This window comes from Perca fluviatilis, chromosome 4, assembly GCF_010015445.1.
Source record: "Perca fluviatilis chromosome 4, GENO_Pfluv_1.0, whole genome shotgun sequence".
NCBI classification, from domain to species: Eukaryota; Metazoa; Chordata; class Actinopteri; order Perciformes; family Percidae; genus Perca; species Perca fluviatilis.
In genome coordinates this window covers 41,406,094-41,427,736 of record NC_053115.1, presented here as the reverse complement: position 1 = coordinate 41,427,736, position 21,643 = coordinate 41,406,094, and the positions used below count along the sequence as shown (strand labels likewise).

At 43.6% G+C, this 21,643-nt stretch overlaps 2 protein-coding genes across 2 annotated transcripts; one reads left to right on the top strand and one right to left on the bottom strand.

Annotated features, from left to right (window-relative positions):
• The first annotated feature begins 2,967 nt into the window (after window positions 1-2,967).
• Window positions 2,968-4,828, top strand: LOC120557134. The gene is made up of 2 exons (XM_039797166.1): window positions 2,968-3,137; window positions 3,753-4,828. The coding sequence occupies exon 2, from the start codon at window positions 3,956-3,958 to the stop codon at window positions 4,826-4,828; it is 873 nt and encodes a 290-aa protein (XP_039653100.1). The 5' UTR covers window positions 2,968-3,137; window positions 3,753-3,955.
• Window positions 4,829-15,115: 10,287 nt separating this feature from the next.
• On the bottom strand, window positions 15,116-21,194 carry LOC120557132. Its single transcript, XM_039797165.1, has 13 exons — window positions 21,039-21,194; window positions 19,629-19,777; window positions 19,271-19,493; window positions 18,767-18,842; window positions 18,402-18,679; window positions 18,244-18,315; window positions 18,044-18,117; window positions 17,584-17,631; window positions 16,901-17,109; window positions 16,646-16,742; window positions 15,794-15,947; window positions 15,465-15,568; window positions 15,116-15,197 (listed from the first exon to the last, which is right to left on the bottom strand). The coding sequence occupies exons 1-13, from the start codon at window positions 21,063-21,065 to the stop codon at window positions 15,116-15,118; spliced, it is 1,593 nt and encodes a 530-aa protein (XP_039653099.1). The 5' UTR covers window positions 21,066-21,194.
• Window positions 21,195-21,643: the final 449 nt, after the last annotated feature.

Genomic DNA, 21,643 nt, shown 5'->3' with positions numbered 1-21,643 from the left:
TACTACATGTTACCCTGTAGAAAACATTTTCAGATCCATCCACATGTAAAGTGCCATTAGGATCAATACCTGGGGGGCATGAATCTGTGATATTTTCTACAGAATGTCAATACTTACTCGCAGCCTAGCAGCCTGGCTCCATGTCGGTTTGGGTGGAGACCATCATGCTTCAGCAGGCTGGCCCTCTCCCAGAACAAGTTAAAGTTGTTTACATAGGGAATGCTCAGGGAAGCGCAGTGGAGTTTCAGCCAGATGTGGAGCCAGAACAGTCTGGACCATCTCTCAGCACCCTTTCTGTAGGTAGGGAGAGGCCCAGAGATGATAATCCGTTTTCCTGTGCCCATCAGGGTGGTGATGAGAGTTTTGTAGTTTTCCTGCAGTGCTACTGATCGTCTCTCTCTGATGTTGTTTGTGCCCACATGCACAATGATGTTGTCGACCTTAGCGTGGCAGGCGAGGATGCTTGGGAGTTTGTGTTGGATGTCACAGACCTTGGCAGGGAAGCAGTAGACCTTCGAGGGACCGCTAGGTGAATGGGGAATGTCCCTGACCATGGAACTTCCGATGACCAGGGTGGAAGTTGTTGAGTCCAAGGGGAGGGGGGAGCGGGGGGGCGCAGACTGTGTGGATGGACCAGGATGAGCGGCATGGGGACGTGGCATAGAAGTGTTTCCACCGAGCAGAGGGAACTCCCATCAGAATGGTGTAGCGATTTTCCAGTTGTAGAGGTTGGGCTGTGCCTGAGCCTTGTCCAGACCACCTGCTGTGATGCTTGCTTCTACGCCATGGCTCAGGCTGGTGTGGAGTAGAGCTGGTCAGCAGAGTGGGCTTGGTTCTCGGCAGAGGCCGAGGAGAGACAACAGGAACAGAGGTTGTATTAGCGCGTGGTGGAGTGAGAGTCGTGCAGGGCAGAGTGGAACCAAGACATCCAACATTCGTGTGTGTGTGAGGGGTACTTCCAATAATAATGGTGTTGAGGAACTGTTCATTTACCTTGATCTGGTGGAGAGTCGCTGTTCTGGCTTCAAGTTCCACTATCTTCTGGCTAAACAGGAGGCACGAGTCACAGCCAGGTGTACAGCTGAGGGGGGACATTGTGTAGCTTGCTAATTAGCTAGTAGCAACGTTGACGGAGGCCCTCTCCAAAAACTGATCCCTCTTCACTTGCACCTCACAAGTCAACACTCGCAGATGCGTCTGCAAGCTGTGGATAGTCCGTCACTGCTGCCAAAATATAGAATAGAATTCCAAGGAGGCAAAAATCCTGAGGGATCAGCGTCACCTCCACGCTAGCAGACAGGCTAACTAGCCGTTAGCACGACAACTAGCTAATGGAGCGGAGGAAAGTTTTACAAACAGCGGAGAAACTGCGGCCCGGTTTCGGTCCGTGGCGGGTCTGTGGGCCAGACAGATCCGGTTAAAATACTGACAGCTAAACGGTGCAAAGAGTGACTGGATTTCACTGTGGAGGACTCCAACCGCAGGATGTTAAGCAGTCTGCAGCTGCCGTTGTCTGAAACACACATTCCATTGTAATATGTTAGGAGATAGATCTAAAAGGTGGCAATTTAATAATTCCCTGCTCCAGAACACAGCTTTTGATGCAGAATTTAAAACAAAAATGGCTGAATTTATATCAATTAATACCGACTCAGTATTCACAGGCAACTAACGGATTTATTATAGATTTTACATCCTCTTCGCGGTCAATTTGAAGAGGAAAAGAGAGGCAAGGATTGCCAGCTAAACCTGCCTCTTCTTGACTTAGAGTGGAACTACTTGGGGCAAGTAATGGAGAGGCTTGGTTTGGGGGCCAAATTCATTGACATGGTATGTACTTTATATGCGAATCCCACGGCCATAGTCTCAACCAATGGATTGCACTCTCAGCCATTTCTCATTGAGCGGGGCTCGCAACAGGGATGCCCGCTCTCCCCCATGCTATTTGCAATCTCTCTTGAATCGTTATCCCAAGCCATAAGGCAAAATAAAATCTGTAATGTCCAGATTAAATCCAATAGCAGCTCAATATCATTATTTGCAGATGATATTTTGTTGTACATTTCTGATCTTGAGGATTCTGTTCCAAAAATTCTTAAGATCTTCAACAAATTTGGCTCAATCTCCAGCTATAAAATTAACTGGAATAAATCTAATCTTCTTTTATTGAACAACAGGCATGTGGCATCAGCCATTAGTGTTACAATACTAACCCAAAGCACAATTACATATTTGGGCATCACCATACATGCATCCCTACAGCAAGTTCTTCAGGACAACTATGAAACTATATTAAGTAGTGTTCAAAGGGATCTGTCCAATTGGTCTGCGCTGCCAGCATCACTACGCTCCAGGATTGCTGTTGTTAAAGTGAACATAGTTCCTTGTGTGAATTTCTTAAGTACAATGATCCCCTTACCCCCACCGATAAATTTCTGGAAGAAACTTTAAATTTCTGGAAGAAACTTGATACCTTAATTTGGCAGTATATTTGGAATAATAAACCACTTAGGCTAAAATACTCTACCCTGCAACGTACCACAAACAGCTTGGCCCTCCCCAACCTTAAAGTGATGGTTCGGAGTAATTCACCCTAGGGTCCTTTGCACCATGACCTCGAGCCAAACACCCCCCCAGAAGCTTTTTACACCTGGGTCTAACATTGGGCGAGTTAGCGTAGAGTAGCGTTAGCCGCTGAATAGCTTAGCACGGGGCTAATGGACCCACGTTTGTATCTCTTAAATGACCCCACTAATAATGCCCGAAATGATACCAAAGGTCTACACTAGTATATATAGGTTATGCACTCATAAAATGATGGATTGGAAAGTTTGTAAGTACACCAGAAGTTTATGTAAATAACACTTGCCTGCTGGCTTCTGCTCTCTGCTGCTGTTGTTGCTGCTGTGAGACGAGTGCTTAGGAACATCTACAAATTACAACACCGAAAAGAGATTGTGGAAAACTCCCTGCTGGACTGACGAGTTGACGTCACTCCTTGGACTCACGCATTTGCGCACATGCGCAATTCAGCCATTTCCTTTTGTAGTTCGCTGCAGACACGAGTACAGCTGCTCCTGAAGTTGCACGTTGCTTATATAACATTCTGTTGTGTTGCCGTGTGCGTTATTGAGAACGTAAGTGCACAATTTTATGTCCATGCTGGTGCTGCATATATCTTTGTTTTGTAGCTAACATAACAGTATTTTCTTTGCTATAGTTCAGGATTGCATGCTTATGTTTACTGTAATGCTGGGAGCTTATTGCAAATATGTTATTCAGAAACAATGGTTAATACATCTATTCATGGATGCATGTTAGCACAGTGTTCTGCATTAGTTGATTACAGTCCTGCTGAGTATTAGTTCAGCTGTTGCACTCGCGATGGTGTTGCTGGTTTGATTGTTGAAGCGCATTTCACCGTGCCATTCGCGCCGCTGGTGTGTCACATGACTATTGCACCTGTATGTAGCGGTTATGTTCATTTGTGGTCTTAGAGCGCCATCTAGTGGCCAATATATGTAACTGCACAATGAGGCCTGCAGCGTATTCTCATTAGAATTTATTGGTTTCCAGTACTATCCAGTGTTTGGTTGTTTGCACAGCAACTATGTATTGCATAGCAATTATGTATATTACATATAATTGTGTATATTGCAGTGAGTTGTTGCTTATTGATCTGTAATCTGTATATATTTGTATTCGTTATGTACAGGTTATATTTACATATTCTGTATTCCTTTACTTTACAGAAAACCACACACAAACACATACTAGCAACAAGCACTGTATTCACATGCTGGGATTGGAGGTCAATAAATCTGTTGAACTAAAACCAAAGGTTGCAGCGACTCTCTTATCGGAGTACATAGCCAGCTCGGGTAGCGCCAGCACATAACGTACACGACTTCACAAGTGGTCCTTCGAGCCGGATTTTGCCCCCCCCCGCTGCGCTATGGCAGCCTCCAAGGATTACGACAGAGAGCCAGATGTCCGAACTCGTCCCAGCAGAGTAAGACAGCGCCCAGGGTACCTTGCGGACTTCGAGCTTGACTATCCAGCCAAACAGCTTCCGCCATTCAAGGGACCCCTCCATCAGGCTACTGAGAATCTGTTGTGTAGCGACCGAGCCCAGGATGACCTTGCCACGCCTGACCAAAGCCTGCATAGGATTCGCGAGGAGGAACGATGGCAGCGCCTTGAAGCGCGCTATAAGGACATGAGTAAACAGCTGGAGGAACTGCAGATTACGATGGACAGTGCTAAACGCATGCCTTACCCTCAAAGCTGCCCAGCATATCCTCCGCATTACCCTCGGTATCCTCAACAGTACTCCAGCCTGCCTCGGCTAGAGTTAGGTAGCCCAGTCCACAGTCCCCTGTGGAACACTACCTCAGCTGTCAGAGAACCCCTCCAGCAGTCAGCAACCCTGTTGGGTTCCCCATCACAGCAGCCTAACCTCATGCCATCCCAGACGGGAGAACAACACGGACAAGGCCAACCCACTTACACCCTGCCAGCCCTTACGTCCAGGCAACAGGTAGCTATGGATCACGCTGTACCTGCTCACCACACCTCTCTGCCTTCACTTTGTCCTGGTCAGGATACTGCTCTGCATCCACGGCTGTGCCCACAGTCTGCTCTACATCAGGCTCCCGCTTTGCCCAGCCCGACATGCTTCAGCCTCGTCTCCAGCCTCCAAATCCTCCCCCTCAGCATCCTCTTCCTCCACCGCTACAGTACCAATCTTACTCTGCCTATCCTCCTTATCCAGCTGGGTTGTATTATCCATCGTATGCGCCACCTCCACCAGGACAACCACTACTGATGCAGCCAGCCGCGCCTTATGCACCAGCCATGCCACCGGCAGGCCCTACAGTCCCAGGCATCCTAGAAATGGCCATCGCTTCTTCATACGGCATTCCCAAGCCTAAACTGACCCCATTCAGTACTGGTAAGGAGAGTGACTTCATAATGTTGAAGAAAGGATTGGACAGTGTGCTTGGCCCACACAAACATCTATCAGAGGATTATAAGTACCAGGTGCTACTAGACCTCCTCAAACTACCAAATGCCTATCAGGTGGCGAAGAGGTACGTGAATGATCCAACCCCATACACTAGCAGCATGCAAGCCTTAGAACAGCGATATGGCCAGCCACGCCAGCTTGTTCAAGGAGAGTTGAAGGCCATTCTCAACTCCCCTCCTATCAAGCCAGGTGATGCACAAGCCTTTGAGGATTTCTCATCAGCTGTTAGTACTTTGGTGGGCCTGCTAGGCACCATGGACGGTCCTTCCAGAGCCGAGCTGAGATGTGGCTCTCACGTAGACACTCTGCTTAGCAAGCTGCCTGCCAACTACAGAGACCGCTTCGCTGAGTACTGCATATCCCAGGGGATCATCCGCAGTGGCACCGATAGCACATACACGCTCCCTGACTTTGCCGTGTGGTTGGAGAGAAAAGCACAAGCCATACAGGTATCAAGGAGAGCTACCGAAGCATCCAGGGTGGAATCTGCACAGATAGAGCGTAAAGACAAGACAACAAGGCCCCAGAAGTCCAAGTCTGCCAGCGTCTACATCACCAACCGACCAGAGACTTCTGAGCCACCTCATTGCCCTGATACATCTGGAGCCAATCCCAAGCCAGGTCAGTCCTCTACTAAGAGCGGCGAGCGATTTAAACCATACTGTCCCTACTGCTCCAATCAAGAACACTACCTCAGTGCCTGTGCTGAGCCCTTAAGCTCAACACAGCTGAGAAGGCTAACTGGATAAAGGAGAAGGACAAATGCTGGAGATGTGGCCGCGACACAAACCAGAGACATGTACCCTAAAGAAGCCATGCTCCACCTGTAATGAGCAACACCTCATCGTCCTACATGAGGTTGCACTCAAAGCTAATCAGAGCATCCTCACAGTTAGCACCTCCAGCATGGTGTATGTGGGCCAAGCTAGCCACTCCAGTCGTGTCCTGCTGAAAGTAGTCCCTGTTCAGCTCCACAATGGAGGCAAGATCCTGAATACACATGCCGTACTGACGACGCGGCTCTGAACGAACCATTATCCTTCCAGCTGCCGCCAAACATCTTGGTCTCTGCAAGGAAGAAGAAGTCTTGCCCCTTAGGACCATTCGACAGGATGTTGTGAATCTTAAAGGTGCTTCTGTTGGATTGCTGAGTGTCGTCTCAGACCAACACACAGGTGAAATACCACATACACCATGCCTTTACTGCAGATGAGCTGAGTCTTGCCGACCAATCATGTCCAGCGGAGTCTCTCAAGAAGAGGTATGACCATCTGAGTGGAGTACCAATACAGGGATTCAATAGAGTACAGCCCATGCTCCTCATTGGTTCCGACCATCCCCATTTAATCACTCCAGTATGCCCTGTGCGGACGGGACCTCCAGGTGGCCCGGTGGCCATATCCACATTGTTAGGCTGGGCTATTCAGGGACCTACCAACTTCCTCCAGAACCCCACCAGAGAGGCCTCCTGCTTGCATACAGCATTCCTGTCTCCTGCTCAAGACCTGTATCAGCACGTTGAAAGGCTTTGGCAAATCGACACGCTGCCATACAGATCTGACCGGGAAGCTGTGCGTTCAAAGCAAGACCAGGTAGCTATCAACACACTGGATAAGCAAACCATTCGGGTCACAGTAGATGGAGTAGCCCGCTACGCTACACCTCTTCTACGCAAAGCAGCGGCACCCAGACTACATGCTCCTCCAGCTGCAGTGATGCCCTCCTAAGAGCTACTGGAGCCTTGGCCAGCAGCCTAGATCTAGCCAAGGTCTACAAGGAGGAGATACACAAGCTGGTGAAGGCTGGGTACGTGGTGAAGATCAGTAATGATGAGGCAAGCCAATCTAATGAATCATGGTATATTCCTCACCACCTTGTTCACCACAATGGAAAAGCCAGAGTGGTATTTAACTGCTCATTCAAATACCAACAACTTGCCCTCAACGACATCCTGCTTCCTGGGCCTAACCTTGGTTCACTACTACTGGGCGTGCTCCTCAGGTTCAGGGAGTATCCAGTCGCCATAAGCGGGGATATCCGGGATGTTCCATCAGATTAGGCTCCTTCCTGAAGATCAACCACTCCCTCCGCTTCCTCTGGCGGGATATGGAGAGAGACCGTAACCCTGATATCTACGAATGGCGTGTCCTACCCTTCGGCACTGCCTGCAGTCCGTGCTGTGCTATATACGCACTGCAAGGCACGCCAAGGACAACAGCTCTGGAAACCAAGAGGTACTGGACTCCGTCATCAACGCCTTTTACGTAGATAACTGCCTGCAGTCTCTTCGTTTCTACATCACAGGCAAAACAGCTTATCGACAAGATGAGAGTCTGCGCTCGCTGACGGTGGATTCGATATGAGACAATGGGCGAGCAATCAACCAGAGGTCATCGATCATCTCCCCCAGAGGCAAGGTCAGAGGGCTGCGAGCTGTGGCTGACTGCAGACAGAGCTGATCCCCAGGAGTCAACACTAGGTCTCCGGTGGCACTGCCCATCCGACACCATCGGTTACAAGCACCGCCAAGCAGGAGCCATGGAGCCCACACTGAGGAATGTATACAGAGTGTTGGCATCACAATATGATCCACTTCGGATACATTATCCCCTACACCACGCGGGCTAAGGTCCTGATCCAGGCTCTCTGGAGGAATGAGCAAGGCTGGGACGAGCCTATCACCGGTGAACTCCTCTCTGTATGGCAATCATGGGAGAACGAGCTATCCCACCTTCATCACATTGACATGCCTCGGTGCTATATGCCAGTCAGCCTCGATCCTGATCACTCTCCTGTGGACCTGCATGTCTTCTGGCGACCAGAGAAGGCGTTATGGCTCTGTCGCCTATCGTGCGTGCTAAAGGCAACGAAGGACATGTGCACGCGTGTCATTCATTATGTCCAGATCCCGTGTTGCTCCACGGAGACAGCTCTCCATGCCCGCTTGTGAACTCAGTGCCGCACGGACTGGTGCTCAACTGGCTAAACTGCTACATACTGAGCTCACCATACCTATTAGGCAGACAACAATGTGGTCAGACTCTACGACTGTACTCAGCTGGATCCAGTCCGACTCGTCTCAGTATAAAGTGTTTGTTGGTACGGCGTATGGCGAAATACAGGAGCTCACGGATGCTACTAGCTGGAGGTACGTCTCTTCTGAGCAGAACCGCGGGATGACATCACACGGGAAAGTCACTACATCAGCTGACACAACCTACCCGCTGGAAGAATGGACCAGATTTCCTGTATGATCACCCGGCTCAATGGCCAGCTATCCACGCGGTAAAATCAGAAGACACAGGTGAGCTCAGGAAATCCACATTCTGTGGTCAACTCACTGTCCTTGATGCATCTGCTCCTGACCCAACACAGTATAACACCTGGTCTGACCTACTGCAGGCTACTCACCAGTCCCTTCATGGGCGGCAGCACTCCTATGTCTGCTTCAGAACCCGACTGGACACAGAGGTAGTACTTCGTATTCGAGCGCAGAGTGAGAGCTTCCCTGAAGAAATCAACGCTCTGCAGCATTCTCACCCTGTCCGACCTACCAGTCGTCTCAGTCCACTTTCCCCAGAATACGACCAGACTCTAGGCCTTATCCGAGTTGGGGGTCGTCTCCGTAAAGCCGAGGATCTGCCTGAAGACACTGTTCATCCTATTGTTCTTGCGCCTGATCACCCCATTACACAGCTGTTGGTGCAAGATTATGATGATCGTTTACTCCATGCAGGCCCTGAGCGAATCTTCGCAGAGATCAGAAGGACCTATTGGATCCTCAGAGGCCGCCAAGCCATTAAGAAACACCAGCGGCAATGTGTGGAGTGTCGCAAGTGGCGCAGTAAGCCAGTGATCCCTAAAATGGCAGACCTCCCAGCCGCTCGACTCCGACTCAACAAGCCCCCTTTCTGGTCAACTGGTGTAGACTGCTTTGGCCCATATATGGTCAAGATAGGACGGCGACAGGAGAAACGATGGGGCATTGTGTTCAAGTGTCTCACTACCAGATGTGTTCACCTCGACCTACTGCCTAGTATGGACACCGATTCATTCCTCTTGTCTCTCCGCCGCTTCATCGCAAGAAGAGGGAAACCCTTTGAGATTTTATGCGACAGAGGCACCAACTTCCGCGGCGGGGACAAGGAGCTTCACGAGGCATTCGAGTCACTTGAACCATCGCTCAGGGAACAGCTAGCAACACAGTGCATCACCTTCAGATTTAACCCGCCTCTGGCTCCACACTTTGGTGGAACATGGGAGAGGGAAATTAAATCTGTAAAGGCATCTCTCCAAACCATCCTGAAGGACCAAGTCATCCCTGAGGAGGTACTACAGACCGTCATCATTGAAATTGAGGGCATCCTCAATTCCAAGCCACTAGGCTATGCTTCATCGGACCTTGCAGACCCTGATCCTGTGACCCCTAATCTTCTGCTCATGGGGCGGCGGGATGCATCGCTGCCCCAAGCTGTGTATGGCTCCAGTGATCTGCTAGGACGCCGTCGCTGGCGACACAGTCAGATATTACGACCATTTCTGGGGTCAGTTCACCCGCAAGTACCTACCTGGTCTCCAACCCGCGTCAGAAGTGGCGGAACTCAACGACAGACCTAGCTGTGGACGCTGTCGTCATGGTTGTTGACCCACAGCTCCCGAGAGCGCTATGGCCTGTTGGACGCATCACACGGACTATCTACAGTGACGATGGCAAGGTACGCATGCAGAGATTGACATCAAGGGCAAACTCTACACACGTCCTGTCGCCAAACTGATAGAGCTCCCAAGGATGCCTGACAACGGAGATACCAGCGCTCCCTAGCCCAGCAGTGACTTTACTGTTACTGCGCATTCGTCCCACGAATCCGGGGGCGGCTGTGGAAAACTCCCTGCTGGACTGACGAGTTGACGTCACTCCTTGGACTCACGCATTTGCGCACATGCGCAATTCAGCCATTTCCTTTTGTAGTTCGCTGCAACCACGAAAGTACAGCTGCTCCTGAAGTTGCCGCGTTGCTATATAACATTCTGTTGTGTTGCCGTGTGCGTTATTGAGAACGTAAGTGCACAATTTTATGTCCATGCTGGTGCTGCATATATCTTTGTTTTGTAGCTAACATAACAGTATTTTCTTTGCTATAGTTCAGGATTGCATGCTTATGTTTACTGTAATGCTGGGAGCTTATTGCAAATATGTTATTCAGAAACAATGGTTAATACATCTATTCATGGATGCATGTTAGCACAGTGTTCTGCATTAGTTGATTACAGTCCTGCTGAGTATTAGTTCAGCTGTTTCACTTCGCGATGGTGTTGCTGGTTTGATTGTTGAAGCGCATTTCACCGTGCCATTCGCGCCCGGCGGTTGTGTCACATGACTATTGCACCTGTATGTAGCGGTTATGTTCATTTGTGGTCTTAGAGCGCCATCTAGTGGCCAATATATGTAACTGCACAATGAGGCCTGCAGCGTATTCTCATTAGAATTTATTGGTTTCCAGTACTATCCAGTGTTTGGTTGTTTGCACAGCAACTATGTATTGCATAGCAATTATGTATATTACATATAATTGTGTATATTGCAGTGAGTTGTTGCTTATTGATCTGTAATCTGTATATATTTGTATTCGTTATGTACAGGTTATATTTACATATTCTGTATTCCTTTACTTTACAGAAAACCACACACAAACACATACTAGCAACAAGCACTGTATTCACATGCTGGGATTGGAGGTCAATAAATCTGTTGAACTAAAACCAAAGGTTGCAGCGACTCTCTTATCGGAGTACATAGCCAGCTCGGGTAGCGCCAGCACATAACGTACACGACTTCACAGAGATGCAACAAAAATATTTTTTAATTTAACTTATTTTTTAAAGTAAGTGCTGTAATATAACTAGCAGTATAATAATTAAGGTAAGTTTGGAGACATTACCTTATTTAATCATTAAATTAATACATATTTTTGTTGTATCTCTTTTCGGTGTAGTAATTTATAGACGGCCCTAAGCACTCGTCTAACTGCAGGTAGCAGCAACAGCAACAGAGAGCAGAAGAGAGCAGGCAAGTGTTCATAAACTTCTGGTGTACTTACAAACTTTCCAATCCATCGTTTTATGAGAGCATAACCTATATATACTAGTGTAGACCTTTGGTATCATTTCGAGCATTATTAGTGGGGTCATTTAAGAGAACCAAACGTGGGTCCATTAGCCCCGCGCTAAGCTACTCAGCGGCTAACGCTACTCTACGCTAACTCGCCCAGTGTTAGACCCAGGTGAAAAAAGCTTCTGGGGGTGTTTGGCTCGAGGTCATGGTGCAAAGGAAATTGGGGAAAATTACTCCGAACCATCACTTTAAAGTGTACCACAGAGCCTTTCAGCTACGGGCCCTCAGAGTGTGGATGGACCCCTCATCTACAGTCCCATGGAGAGAAATAGAGCAAAACCTCACTGGAAGTCTAAGACTGCAAGATCTTGCCTTTGCAGGTGTGTGTCCAAAAACGTGTATGCTATCAGATGGCCCTTTTATTACCAACATAATGATCCACTTTATACAAGTATCTGGTAATAATCCCTTTGCTTGTAAGCAGTGGAGTGATAGAGGTATTTATACTTTAGACCAGCTATTCAATGAGAAAGGTATGTTGAGTTTTGAAGACTTGAGAGCTAGTTTTGAGGTCCCCAGGACATTGTTCTGCTTGTATATTTGCTTAAGATCAGCCCTAAAATGTTATGGAGTGCCATGGGGAAACAGTCTTGAGGCGCACCCAGTCATTAAATGGTTTGTTGATTTTCCTGTGAGAGGATTAGTGTCCAAGATCTATGCTAAACTGATGCAAGTATCCATAGGAGAACTCCCACTAGCAAGGAAATGGGAGCGAGAGCTGAGCCCTGAGGGGAACGCAATTAATTGGGAGACAGTTTGGGGCAACATTTTCCATTGTTCCAAGAACCCAAATCACCAGTATATTCACTTCAACATATGTCATAGGACATATTGGACTCCTCAGAAGAGATACGTCTCTAAAGTCATTCCCACTCCCTATTGCATGTTCTGTCAACCTGAACAAACCGGAACTTTCCTGCACATGGTCTGGGAGTGTGAACAGGTGCATGAGTTCTGGAATAAAACAACATTAATAATATCTGATGTGATAGGATGTTGAATTCCTACTGACTATGGAGTTATATTCCTATCTTTAATCAAGAGCGCATTCTTTCAATTTGAGAGCATTTCTGACTGAAAATTTCCCTCAAAACCTTGCTCTCACACTCAAATGGTCACTGCTCGCGCTTGGATTTGCTCTGCTTGTGCTCAAAGTTTGTGCTCGCGCTTGGATTTGCTCTGCTTGTGCTCAAAGTTTGTGCTCGCGCTTGGATTTGCTCTGCTTGTGCTCAAAGTTTGTGCTCGCGCTTGGTTTTTCTCTGCTTGTGCTCAAAGTTTGTGCTCGCGCTTGGATTTGCTCTGCTTGTGCTCAGATATTTCTCCTTGCACTCAGGCTGATTCTGCGCGCTTGCAAATCTTCTCCTCTCGGATTTTTCCTGCGCTCTCGGATTGTTTGTGTGACAACCCTATCAAAATTCAGCAACCAATAGAATGCCAGCTGTAGTGTTGACCAATGAAATGATCCCTGCCCAGTTGAGGGTGCGTTTGTTTTAACATCCCTTGGGCGGGTACTGTCTCCACGGCACCTCCACTCCTGCCTTTCAGACTTTTTTTTATATATGTACTTCCTTTGCTTTATTACGAGTTTTGAAATAAAAAGGCCGAAATAAAAAGGCCATATATATATATATATATATATATATATATATATATATATATATATAAAATTCTCTTTTTTTTTTAAATAAGTAAGCATTAGAGTTATACAAATACACTTGTAATACTCCACTTTTACAGCTAGCTACATAAGTAAATGTACATAAAAGCATATGACAGGAAAGACATTAATGAAGTCCAACAAAACACCGGCCTAGTTGGTGAGAGCCATGGAGAACGCAAAACGACGTCACCTTCGATCATGACAATCAGGAGGACAGGAGCGAGCGGGAGTCTTTAACAGATTGCCGGCCGGCCACGACCATGGATCGTCATGTAAGTTTATGTTATTTTAATGGTGCTTTATTACTTTCTTGAATTGATAGTCATTTGTGGTACAGCTTATTACACGGCAACTTATCAAATACATTAATAATTTGTCACAAAACACTGATTTAAAAGGGATTTTATTAACTTAAAAACGATAGTATTATTTCTGCTAAGGAAAATAGTCCGTTCCGTCTCTACGGTTAGAATCCTTAGAAATGTATCGAAACCGCAAACGGCAAGAGCAAGCTTCTACCGTTTAAGTCTCTGATAGTTTCTGTACACTGTCTGTTGTTGTACCTTTCCCTTTTTTTGCCGTTTTCAAAATGTTTTTTTTTTGCGCCGAATCAAATGTGTTATGCTCGACGCTTGTCGTAGCTGGCTGGCTTGGTTCTTAAAACTCGGTCACTGTTGAGCTCTGTTGACACACACGATGTTGCAATGTAACTTATTAACGTTATTGTCCCCACGGCTTAAGTAGCCTAACTGCTTAGCAATCATAGACTGTATATAGCTACAAATGTAGCGATAGGCTTTCACAAGACTTTCGTTGCCTGCAATGGAGGACAGGATATGCTCCACTTTTTCCCCACTTTTTGCCATATCTGATGTCTAACTGCAGACTTTTATTAGTTTTATTAATGAAAAACTGCAGACCTGATCAGTTATAAAATTTGAAACTCTAACCCTTTATTAATGACTTAGTAATAACTGCACACATAATGACTTATCAGACAATGTAAAGCATGATATCCTTTATTAATCTTATCGTGTTATAGAATTTTTTTTTTACAACCTGGCAACCTTATGCTTATTCATTATTTTCATACCATTAATTAAGCCATTGATTAATGTTTTTAAACACCTCCACCTGCCATATCAGAAAGTGGTATTGACAATTTCATATATGAAAATAGCTTCAAGTCATTTTTTTATGAAAGATTGCATGTTGACCTCACTACGTTTGCTTTAGAGAAATCCACAATGATTCTTTTTAAGATAAATTGTGTAACATGAAATGTATTTTCCTACAGAACCTGCTTAGACGTCACATCTTGGAGAGGTTGCAAAACAAGATGCAATACGTGGTCAGCCATCCTGACTTGGACCTTGATTATATTAATTTCATGTGCACCCATGAATGCCTACTGATTGATGCATTGGAAGAGCAAATGGAGTTGCCAGGAAATATAGTTAATGCTCTAAGAGAACTGTGCAACCTGGTTAAAAGTCAGGTGGAAAATGATCAAGATATTACACATGTTGATGTGCAGACAGTGCAAGGGGCAAGGGGGAGACCCAAATTCATCATTGAACAGGACAAGTTACAGGACTTGATAGACACCCAGCTGCCCATACCATGCATAGCAAAACTGCTGGGAGTCAGTAACGTGACAGTATACCGTCGAATGGCGGAATTTGGAATTTCTGTGTCAGGGTCGTACAGTACAATGTCAGACCAGGAGCTTGACACTTTAGTGTCTGAAATCAAAGCTCAGATGCCACATAGTGGCTACAGGTTAGTCATGGGAAGACTGAGGTCATTAGGCCACAGGGTACAGTGGAGCAGAATGAAGGCAGCTATGCACAGAGTAGATGCAGCGGGGATTTTTGCTCGTTTAACACAGGTAGGCTGTGTTGTCAGAAGAAGCTACTCTGTAAGGGGATTTTAGATTATTTCCCACATATTAACTGGCATATAACACTATGAAATTGCACACAGGGTTAATAGAAGGCTAAAAATGTCCTATATTTAAGGGGTGCTTATATTTGTGTCCAGATCATGTACCTGGAACCTGCTAACAACAATAAGGCATCTACTGGCTTCACCTTTTTCCTGACCTCTTGTGAGAGAAATGGATTGCCCTCAAGGTATGTACAAGAGGTCATGCAGTCTGATATGCATCACATGCAATTCATCCTGGTGTTGCACAGTCCTATATAACGTTTATAATAACTGTTATATAACTATGTAACAGGGTCAGAGCTGATCAAGGAGTGGAGAACGTCGACATTGCTCGGTATATGTTTACTGTGCGAGGAACTACTTTAGTAGTGGCTACTTTGAAGAATCTAAAATATAAGACATGTTTTCAGTTATTTCACGCTTTTTTGTTAAGTACATAATTCCATGTGTGTTCATTCCTAGTTTTGATGCCTTCAGTGAGAATCTACAATGTAAATAGTCATGAAAATAAAAAGGAAACGCTTTGAATGAGAAAGTGTGTCCAAACTTTTGGCCTGTACTGTAACTTCATCATGTTGTCAGGGGATGATGTTAAGTGTGGAGTTGTAGCTTTTATTGTTTTTGTTCATTAGTAAACATTACCTACTGCATACCGTATTATTTCGTCCTTTTTCCCTAAGGTGATTAGTCCTGTGTACCCACAATTGAGGATCTCCTCTGAGAGTTCATCAATTGTTATCTCTGTGGCCTCATCTACCTGAAATTAAAACAGACAACACCTTATGTATTGACAAGATTCACATAAAGTGATATTAGTAACGTGACTGATCTGAGAGTTGTGTGAGGGGCATTTGCTTATTAGTCTTTGCTTTATTATGTCAAAAAAGGCTAAAGTTAGGAATACTCAATTCAGTTATTCAGTAATTGTGCCTTTATTGGAGTATTTAAGGTTAGGCCATCAACTAAGTGTTTATAATCTTACTCTTGATAAGAGATCCTTATACTCCTCATCTCCCACATCATTTTTGTGCAAGTCCAGGGACCCAGTGCAGAGGAACTTGTAGCACCAGAGCATCATAAAATTTGGAGCTGGTCCTCCTTGGGCCAAGCTGGCAGCCATTATTTCTCCAACAGACCTAAAAAAAATAAATAAAAAAAAAAGATAAAGGCACAATTTGGTTTTTAAATTGAAGTAACTGGCTAATCACAATAACTATTTTATCAGAACAGTGATGATTTAATATTGTATTTTGTTGTTCTTAGTTACATACACAGAGATAAAATACCTGACTCTGTAATTACCCACAGCACTATAGAGCATTGTTATCTCTTGCAGATCAGTGTATTGGTTTTCAGTTTTGGTTTACTCTCATCGCTCTGATAGCATTGTTTTTGGCTGCAGCAGGTAGTTGTTAAAGGAAAAAGCTCTAAAAACCCACTGTTCACAAAATGCTCATCAGCAAACAGCAGACAGACACAACTGTACACTAGCTGGTGAACATAGTGGAGCAGCGAAAGAGACATATTTCTCACAGGAGTTGGTGGAGACCAAAAATAGCGTTTAGAGAGAAATTTGGCCTGACATTCATCAGGTGAACATAAAAAACAAGACTCCAAAGGAATGATAATGTTGCTCAGTAAATGCTGAGTGTGGAAATATATAAAAGTTTGCTGCTGTTTGCCATTTCAACTTACTGTAAAAGGTGAAATGGCAAAATTCTGTTAACAGCTCGTTTCTGTTGCTGCAGGTTAAGGTATATTATTACTAGTCAATGGTTGCACAGATTAACCCAATACAGAAACCATACACTGAAATGTAGCATTAAGCACATACCTGAAATGACCTTTGTCCAAATCAGACATTGAGTATTTAGGTCTACGGCCATGTGTGCCCTTCTCAAAGAACCGTTCTTCAATGCCCGCCACCATCCCTTAAACATTATTGAAATTATGAATTACATTTAATTTCCTGGGAAAATGCACAAAACAGTTAAGATAACTACACCATTTAGAGAAGAACTTTTATATGACCATACAACATTTCATATAATTCTGGTGACATTTTCTTATTTTTTTATCCTACACATACCTGTCAGAAACTCTTTACGGAGAGCCCCAGTGTCAACACCAGCTTCTCCTAAAAAGGTAACTTGAAGCTGGTTAGTAGGAGATGCTTTTTTTTGCCGCTGCCACTGCACAAGGCCCCTCTCCAACATGTTTTGTCGTGACACTATGATGTCAAATGTTTTGTCATCCATGGTTACAGCATCCCCAATTGCCCGGATAACATCATCAAGACTAAAGAAGGGGAAAAGAAAGTTGTGTTGTAGAATGTTACTCCAATCTTTCATTCAACGCTAAAGTCTATGACAAGGAAATGATGCTTTGACCCACACTTAGGTACAAAAAACAGTATGGCTGGGTATGGAACAGGATATTCCTTTTACAGACAATTTATTTGATTATTGATTTGACGTCGCTACTACTAGTGCTAAAATTCAATCTAGATATATTGTATATTATTTGGAGTACATCATAGAAATGGTTAAAAAGTCTTTAGTGCATCTGATTTCTTCAAATTATGCATGCATTTTGTAAAATATTTCAAGCTAAATTAATAAATAACTTATTCAATTCAATTCAAAAACATGAATATAGGTAGATATAAGCTATGCATTTGTTTTTGATGATACCTGGAGTAGCAGTAATATTGTTTTCATTGAACCACACAATGTAAACCGATTATAAATGTACTGCAAACTGAAAACATACTTTTCAACTACACCTTCAGTTGATTTAGACACAGGCGTTTCCTCCAGACTGTCAAGTAAAACATGATTACACAATGAATACAAACACCCATTATGTACATTTATATTTGCAAAATAGTGTGCATTTAAGCCTTTATGTTGCCGTGAAAGTATACAGTAGAACAGAACAAGATTAACATTACTGGAGAGCATTGAGTATTGATGAATTAATAAAAAGGTAATGCATCCCATACATAGATCTTTTCATTGAAATACTAATATGATTAAAATAAACAGAGTCTGAGCTGTGCTTAATTTTTGTATTTTTTTTCTCTGAGGACATGTAAACAGATAGCACACATTTTGTCCATCCAATACTTTAAATTTCAGTGACCCTGTCAATTTTTTTTCAAATTTCATACATTATTTATGATTTATGATTTATGATTTAGATATAGAATTTTTCTGGGTATCTATTTTACCTCTCTCCGCATAAGCTGGCATGGATTTGGAGATAATCCAAAGGGTATTCAACCTGACATACTGGACAGGCAGCCTAAATGCAAAAAGGCAAGAAAAAAAATTGTTAATTAATTGCTATTGGTTGCATGACAATTTATCTTGGTGGGACAGGTATTAAATGTTTTTGTATTATCAAATGTGATGTCATGGTTGGACTCACTGTGGAGTTACTAGTCCCTGGTGGAGCTTCCGCTGGAATATTTTCCGCAACAACTGTCACATCCGGGGTAGACTAAAAAAGATATTGGCGGTTACATTTTGAAAAAGTATTATATAAAACGATGAGAAAAATTATAACCTGTTCAAATCGTGAATTACCTCAAAGTCATCCCCTGATGATGGCTGGTCCATACAGGACTTTACATGCACAGCCAATACTTGCAAGGGCATGCTATTTCTACACACTCTACAAGCCGCCTTTGGCATCTTTTCAAACTCAGGTGCATCTAGAGGAAGAGGGGACGTATCTATTGCATCCTGGAGAGGAATAATGTAGATTATGTTCTTTCCTCCTCCAGTCATACTTTTTAAAAACTGGCCATTGTAACCTTCTGCTTCTGGGGGGATAGCAGAAAGTTTCCGTTGTCCCGAACCACCTGAAACGAACAACAATTAAATTAATGAAAAATAACAACATGATTAAATGATTAAATCAGAGCATAGCTTGTTAATATCTACAATACCGAGGGCTTTATACAACAGCCAGCCTCCAGATATATTTGCCAGTTTCGGGTACTGACTGGTCAGAAGTCTTGAGATCTGTAGAAAAACACAATGCACAACATTGTCTGAAAGAACATATTCTATGTTTGAAAGATTTAAAAGGATGTATTGAGATATTAGACCAAACTTTAGATAGAAGTGTTAAAATATTAAAAGGTATAACATGCAGCCTAACTTTTGTTGCATTGACAAAAGACTCTTTGCTGATGTCCATAAATGTCCCACACACAGCTAAATAAAAAGAAAAGAGAAAAATCCATGCAGAGGGCAGGTCTCTGCAGATACAGACACCAGACACTTCTAGTGTGTTATAGGTCATGATTGAGAGGAATTACTTTTTTAATAGTCTATACATTGTTTTTAGGATACTATACATTTAAGGACACATTGAACATGTTTCAATTATCAGAGTTAGTTCTTTACAAAAACAAATGAGATAATAAATCCAGGTTGGCTTAATTTACCTCACAGTGGTCAGCAGACTCGGGCAGTGTTATTGTGCGTCTCCCCATCCCAGCAAGGAGTAGTTTCAATTCATGTGTTGCTGTTGGTGTCCTGTCTGTGTTTTCACTTAACATAAAGAACTGCAGGGTTACAGACTTTGCACTACTGCTGGCCACCCTACAGGGTGAGTGGAATCTTTTTCTGCCCCTTGCAGTGGCTCTATTAAAGAAGCCTGGAAATGACCTGTGGATTCACATAAAGCCCTATTAATTAGATCAAATGTTAAGATATTAATTTTAAGACATGATGTATTGCATGGAACATTTACACTGGTTTTCTTAACCTTATGAGTAGGTGCATGCAAGGAAGAAACCAAACCTGGCCATTTCCTGTTGAACCGACTGTGGTGGTTGAGTCTGCTGTTGAAGGGCCTTTTGTTGAGGTGGTGTCTGCTGCTGACTGTTTACTTCTAGCTCGCTGCCCAGCAAAGACATTAAATTCCTTGCTGCCTCTTGGATGGAGTTTCTCTGTAAGTGTAGGATTGTGTCTTTATTAATGTGTTTTATTTAGCAACAGTGATTAAACATTCCCAGGATATGTGCAATGCCCATGGATAAAGGAAAAATTAATCTAAGAAGCGTAAATCACTATGACACCTAGAAAAATAATCTGTGGGTACCTACCTTTAAGCACAGGTTTGTGAAAGACATGTAGGAATAGTTCTTGCTAAAACTGTGTGTTAAGTGTTAAGTGCTTATTAACATATGGATCAGCAGTCTTAATTTTTGGCCATTGCATAACAAAGACTATGAACTATTTCAATTTACAACCAAACACTGTCTTAGAAAAGTCATTATTTTCATGTTGGGTAAATAGTAACAGTAAGTGGCAAGACTGGGGTGCTGTTTTGCCATAACCCTATGACAGTAAAATAGCAGTGCCATATGACCGAGAATCAGGATGTGATACAAATGATACAAACGTGCATCAATACCGTTATGCTTTTGGATAACATGTGCTACATGTCACAACAACTTATTGTTTTACTATGTACTTCTACTGTAGTAGCTACATAGTAACACAATAATTAGTTTGAGCCAGTTATGGAGTGCCGCGTGCATGCCAGTGCAAAATGAGTCACATGCCATTTAGGGGTGATGTATGGTCGCAGCAGCAAAATGTAATAGTCAACAGAAACACAATTCATAACATTCTACGCCTGACCAGAATCGACGGAAAGACAAACAGACAGACAGATAGACTGAACATGTCACTTAGCTAGCTAGTTCGGTTTCTTTCCTGTTGCTTTTCTTGACTAATCATTATCAAAATACTTAGGCTCTGCTACGTTTTTAATATTTTATCATTTAGACGGATTTGAGCATAGTATAGCATTGAAAATTGTCAAAAAAAGAAGAGAAACAACACCAAAGAAGAATGTAGCTAGCTACATTTAAATAGCCTACATTTCAGAATGAGTATGTTCAGTTTAAGCTTGTAAATGAGCTTAAAGAATTAATTGATGTATAGATAAGAAGACGTAGCTAATTAGCTTTAGCTAGCTAGGTGAGCAGATCGTAACAATAATTGTATTAAAGTAAGGAGAACGGGCAGAGTGAGTCAGTTAGCTAATGTTACCATGTACAATACCACATGGGTTTTAGCTAGCATTAGAAGACCAATGCTTGGTTTATTCACGACATCCTTGCAAGCGAACAAAGTATAGCAAGATTAAACAATTTCACAAAAAAACGGATCCAATAAAAGAACCATTAACATAAAACTTACTTGTGATCCTTTACTTTGACGATCCATGGTGGCCGGCCGGCAATCTGTTAAAGACTCCCGCTCGCTCCTGTCCTCCTGATTGTCATGATCGAAGGTGACGTCGTTTTGCGTTCTCCATGGCTCTCACCAACTAGGCCGGTGTTTTGTTGGACTTCATTAATGTCTTTCCTGTCATATGCTTTTATGTACATTTACTTATGTAGCTAGCTGTAAAAGTGGAGTATTACAAGTGTATTTGTATAACTCTAATGCTTACTTATTTAAAAAAAAAAGAGAATTTTATATATATATATATATATATATGGCCTTTTTATTTCGGCCTTTTTATTTCAAAACTCGTAATAAAGCAAAGGAAGTACATATATAAAAAAAAAAGTCTGAAAGGCAGGAGTGGAGGTGCCGTGGAGACAGTACCCGCCCAAGGGATGTTAAAACAAACGCACCCTCAACTGAGCAGGGATCATTTCATTGGTCAACACTACAGCTGGCATTCTATTGGTTGCTGAATTTTGATAGGGTTGTCACACAAACAATCCGAGAGCGCAGGAAAAATCCGAGAGGAGAAGATTTGCAAGCGCGCAGAATCAGCCTGAGTGCAAGGAGAA